This window comes from Micromesistius poutassou, assembly GCF_964030765.1.
Source record: "Micromesistius poutassou genome assembly, chromosome: 13".
NCBI lineage: Eukaryota > Metazoa > Chordata > Actinopteri > Gadiformes > Gadidae > Micromesistius > Micromesistius poutassou.
The window spans coordinates 12467195-12473194 of NC_140283.1; the positions used below are offsets into that span (position 1 = coordinate 12467195).

At 42.8% G+C, this 6000-nt stretch overlaps 1 protein-coding gene across 2 annotated transcripts in view; it reads right to left on the reverse strand.

The window, feature by feature from the left end:
- abcc8 (ATP-binding cassette, sub-family C (CFTR/MRP), member 8) overlaps positions 1-3541 on the reverse strand; it is a gene marked incomplete at its 5' end in the record, with an annotated part of 48061 nt that extends 44520 nt beyond the window's left edge. For both annotated transcript variants that reach the window (XM_084476838.1, XM_084476839.1), the window contains one exon: positions 3521-3541. In XM_084476838.1, coding sequence (XP_084332964.1) covers positions 3521-3541 — 21 coding nt within the window. The remainder of the gene's footprint in view (positions 1-3520) is intronic.
- Positions 3542-6000: the final 2459 nt, after the last annotated feature.

Sequence of the window (6000 nt, forward strand, 5' to 3'; positions counted from 1 at the left end):
GGAGAGCGAGAGTAAGAGAGAAAGAGGGAGAGAGAGAGGAAATACAACAGCAGTTCATGTGAAGCAAAGCCCAGCTCTCTAAATCCCAAACCATAAACAAGAATTACATAACTATGTTTTCCCATTCACTTATCACATTTTCCCACAATTCAATTCAGGATACGCAGGAAATGCACACTTCTTGCTGGATTACTTTGGTAGCACGAACAGAAACATGTAACCCTAAATATTTATGAAGTTATAGAAAGAAGGCAGCATTTACATTTTTGTCTTTGGAAAAAGGAAATGTATTTGCAGAAACCCATGAAGGAAGTGACTCTGTACCCTGAGAGCTGAGGGTCAGCATGACCTCTTAAGACCCAGATTTGATCAACTTCCTGTGAAAATAAAACAGCTCAGTATAGTGGTATAGGGTTAGGGAGTTGAATTCACTGCTGTGTTATGATGACCATGCTGGCCTCAGCTCATGCAACAGTGCAGACCCATGTGTGAAATCACAGACAGCAAAAGTTCAAAAGGTGGCATGGCATTGAACAGAAAGTATAAATAATAATAACTTATATTCAATTCAATATACTTTAATTGTCCCCGTGGGGAAATTCGTTGTGGGCTTCACAGGTGGTCAGGTGGTCTTATAGGACAACTATTATCAATTTGGATGGGTTGAAGTGAATAACACTGACAGATGAGTGTCTCACTGTAATTCAGCTCAAGTTACACAAAAAATGGGAATGTGTATTTCAGTATACAATTTGATGGATGAACAGAAAATACCACCCCTCTTTTAGAGCAGACATCCGATATTACTGGACAGGTTTACGAGGGTAATCACCCGTATGCGGCGGACATGAGAAGCAGTAGGTAGGGCCCATGGGTCACGCAGATGTATTGAGGAATGACATGGGGTGAGGCCACATTGCTTCTATCTTTACACCAACCCGACACCCCCCAGGACCAACACACACATAAACAAGCACACACACACACACACACACACGCTCAAAGCCCCACTCACTTCCTGTCCCACGGAGGACACGCTAGTACGTGGGATGGCCTGGGAATCTATACGGGCCCCGTGATGACACGGTGACATGGTTCACTCCCCAGAACAGAGATGAGATAACGCCGCCCGATTATCGCATGACAAATGGGGCCCATGTTATGTGGGGCCCATGTTATGTGGGACACATAAACGCAAATAACACTGACTACTGGTCTATTTATTCCGGAGAGAGAGTGTAAGGCAAAGCACTTACAGTCACCGGGCAGACTGATGGGTTCAGCGAGCATGCGTTGGGATCGCCATAAGTCATTCGTGTGGGGTTGCTGAGAAAACCCCCACATTATACATTGTGTTATTTATTGTTCCTGTTTGGTCCTTATCAGCGATAGCCACAGTGGCTCACTGGTGAGATGGCCCAGGGGTGAGAGAAAGAGAGAGAGAGAGAGGGGGGGGGAGAGATAGGTCAGGAGGATACAGAAAGGGAGAGAGAGAAATGTGCAGTCATGGGAAATCAAGCATACGGTTGAAATTGAACCGTTGAATGAGAACCAACAATCTTTTTTAATGGCTATTCATAGCCAGCCAACATGATGTGTCATGTTGGGTGTCAAATAGAGATTATTATAGAAGACGAATATCTGAATGATAATTGTAGCATTTATCAAAGGTGATTCTATTACAAAAACAAGGCAGTAAGTGTGGGCACACGCAACAGTGTGTGTGTGTGTGTGTGTGTGTGTGTGTGTGTGTGTGTGTGTGTGTGTGTGTGTGTGTGTGTGTGTGTGTGTGCGTGCGCGTGCGTGTTTGAGTGTGAGAATTCTGTATGGTTAAAGTTGAAGGAATCTTGAATCATGGCTATGATATAAAAAATATTTGATATGTATATATATATATATATATATATATATATAGATTGATTTAAGCCACATATATATATATATATACACATATATATATATATATATATATATATATATATATATATATATATATATATATAAGCAATATCACACGAGAGGGAGTGCTGTTGTACTGTATATCAGCACGGCTGTGATTCGGTCGTAGGCACGAGGCCGCAGGCCGAGTGCCGCAGATAATCACACCGTGCTGATATACAGTACAACAGCACGACCTCGAGTGTGATATTGCTTTTATACAACAGTGCTACGAGCACATTTTATTAGTTAACAGTAATAAGAAACAAGAGATTATGATTTGTTTGTTTAGTAATCATTTATTCGGCTCCGCCAACAAAAATAGTTCCGCAACTGAAGGGAGACTAGGCTGTTGCCAGGCAACACATATACAGTACATAAACATTCCTAGACACAAGCTCGCTACTCTGTGTCCTCCGAGTCTGATGATGACCATTCATAGTTCAAATCAAATGTTATTTTTGGAAACATGTCCATCTTTACCGTGCAAAGTTTGCCACAATCTAAGATAGGCTATTTAACAGCTGATGTAACGTTAGCTAATAACGGTTATTAGAACGCCCGTACAGCGGAGTGATTATGTCTGTGAAAAGTCCCAGTGCTGTTATACTGTATATCAGCACTATGGAATGTCTCGTTGTCCAATCAAATTGCTCGGTTGGGACCGGTCGGAACTAACTGTTGTATAAATATATATATATATAAACGGGTGGCTTAAATCAAGCGATCTGATTGGTTCCCAACGTTGTATAATGAGCGTATACACACATCTATGACGCCCATTCAGTTTACAAGTTCCGTATCACTCCGCGCCTAACTTGAACTGTTGTTTATTTATTTATAAAAGCAATAGCATAGTTCACTGAAGCCTAAAAATATGTTCATTGATGGAGAGGGTGGAAATGTTGTAAAGCAATAGGCGCACGGTGAGTGAACTGCTCGATAGTAGGCTAAATTGCCAGCGAACCAAGCTACCGTCTCTAGCCTAGCCTTCTCTCTGAAGGACGCTACAGTGTGTTGCACAGCAACACCGTCGTACACTTTGCCGGCAGCCAGGAGGGACTACTTTTTTGTATTCGTTAAAAGAAAATGCTTTTCCGACTTTCTCGCTTTTTCAAAATTGAGGGTGTCTATGAATTTCATTTCGCCATACTTACGTAACCGTTTTATAAAAGCAATAGATCACTTCAGTCAGAGAAATGTTCTCATTATACCACAGTTAAGGGGGTCGCCATCCACGGACAACGCCCTTAACTGTGATATAATGAGAACATACCACAGCCTGTCGTGATGTATTGCTTAAATATATATATGTGTGTGTGTGTGTGTGTGTGTGTGTGTGTGTGTGTGTGTGTGTGTGTGTGTGTGTGTGTGTGTGTGTGTGTGTGTGTGTGTGTGTGTGTGTTAGCGGCAAGGGTCACCTACAGGTCATGATTACGCCACACAATAACTGGTTTTAGGGGGGTGTCTGAGTGTGCGCAAAAATTAAAGTGTTTAATCATTAATCAGTTAGTTACTCTACGTAAAGACAATATTCATTAAGTTTAAGTCACATCCACAAGTAGCCTGTAGGCCTACTTACCGGTTTGTAATGGGAGATCATGCTGTATCAACGGCTACTGTTTGCTCCACAGAGCTCTTCCATGTTGTCAAAATCATCAACAACAAAAAAAACTACAAGCACCAGATAATATAATACGATGGCATGTTAAAGACGTGCTAACAGGCCCGTTAACATGTAGGCTGCACGCAGGCAAAAAAAAACAATGTCATCACGTAGTTCCATCACGTACGCAAACAGCCGGCACGGCTGTGTTTTTCATCGTCATCCGGTCTCCTCTGGAGTGCTGTCCGAGGTGCTGAACCCGGGGACCGGCTGATAGCGTGAAAGAAAGTCATCGACCTAACCCCACCTCCGACTCTTTTGCACCCAGGGATGACTTGTGTGACCGCAGTCACGTAGCCCCTAATGCCATCATGGAGGGGCTTATCCACATACTGTGGATATCTATGGTTAACAACGCCGCATCCTATCGGACGCAGCCAAATAGTAGGATCGACAGAAACATGTTGATGTTACTTTATCGTACAAGTATTAAATATCTTCCCAACATCGTATTGCATTTCAATCCCGTAAACACTTTCACCGGGGATTTTACTGTCCACGATAAGGCCAAAAAAAAAAAAAAAGGCAGTTTAAATTAGTGGGACACTGTTGCCCCCTATGGACATATATTATGGCACACTAGTTCAGACGGCACGTAATGTCGCTTCCAGCTCAGCAGGCCCACAATGACTTGTTACAGCGGAACCTCTGGGGGGAGACGGCACAGAACCTCGGTCCGGAAAGCTGCAAACGTGAAGTTACGCCTTGCTTCTTGTTTCGAGCAGAAGACTCTATCCAAGTGGATGAAGCTTCAAAAGGGGACTGGAATGAGTGTATTTCCACATTGGCCCGTCTACACGGTGTTGGTTGGAGACGTTTACAGACACTTTTTTGTTTTGTTTACACTTTACTACTGCTCAGAGTTTGTGTTCCCCGCACTTACAGATCCCTGACTCCTCCATTAACATGATTGGTCTTAACCAGTTACTTCGCACCGGAACACCGCCATTTAAACTCCTCTGTCATCATCAGAGTATTGATTCAAATTCGCACACAACGGAACTGCAAGGAAATCAGTGCACAATATAGGCTGATAATGGCATATTTTGTTTATTTCAGTAGACAGAATAAAAGGCACAGAGTTGAGAAAAAGAACAGAAGGCTATTGGATTCCGAGTCACTTCCTGTGACTACTTATTGCTTTTGCTGTGCTGCATCATTGATTTCATCCTATTGATGTGTAGCTCTATGACTTCTTGTCAAGATTTGATTGTTTAGCCTACAATTAGGAGAAGGCGTGTTTACCAGTAGCCTATATGCACCAATCTACCCTCTTCATTATTCAAGTACGTCAGATATAAATTAAACTCCACAAATGACACAATTAACTAATTGATCTCAGGATTGTAAAAAAAAAAATCTGCACACATTCCATGTTTTATTAATAGTTGTTGTAGTTTTGTTCAAGTCTGAGAGGTGACAAATGTAAAGTACTCCCAGGAAGTGAAGAGATGCTTGTTTTTGTTTGGCTGACTGGCGACTGGTGACTAGAAGAATGTTCTGGAAGAAAAAAGTGACAAAATAATTAAATCAAAACAGGATACAAACGTTGTCAGCGTCGTCAACATCAACTTGACAAACAAAGTCACAGCCTATACATTTTATTCATGAGTCCAAATATGCATGAGAACAAAAGCAGTGAGACGCGTGCTTGCTGTTGTTCCCTGCACAGTGTCACACACCGGGCCAACACATCATGCAGATTCAGGGACTCAGGGTCTGCGGTGGACCCCCGGCCTAAGTGTTTAGAGCAGATTGCTAAGCCCCTCTGAGCAATGGACGGAATGCGCACCGAGCTAATCGTTAGCAGGGGTTTGCCTGCCGTTGATTCATTGATCAAGGTTTCCTAGGAGTCCCACAGACCCTGAGAGCAGCGGTTGCCCACTGCGCTGCGCCAGTGGGGTAAGGTGGAGTTAAGGGGAGTTAAGTGGAGCTCAGCCGCGGTCAATGCTCTGCCTCTGGATCTTAACAACACGACATGTAACAGTCCCTGAGGGAGCAACATCAATCAGAACTGCTGCTGAAGGCTGGCAAGAGGGGGGCTGCTCTACGTTTAGGAGCCGCTCTGACCTTTACAGTCCAGGGCCAATCGCTGCAACATGTGTGTTTATGTTTGGTTTTAATGGAGTGCCTTGTGTCAGCAACATCTGTGTTGGTATAAAGTACCGTATTAATATAGTGCCTTGTGTCAGCATCATGTATGTTTATATATCGTATTAATATAGTGCCTTGTGTCAGCATCATGTATGTTTATATATCGTATTAATATAGTGCCTTGTGTCAGCAACATGGATGTTTGTATATCGTATTAATATAGTGACTTGTGTCAGCAACAAGTGTGTTTGCATGTAGTATTAATATAGTGACTTGTGTCAGCATCATGTATGTTTGTATGT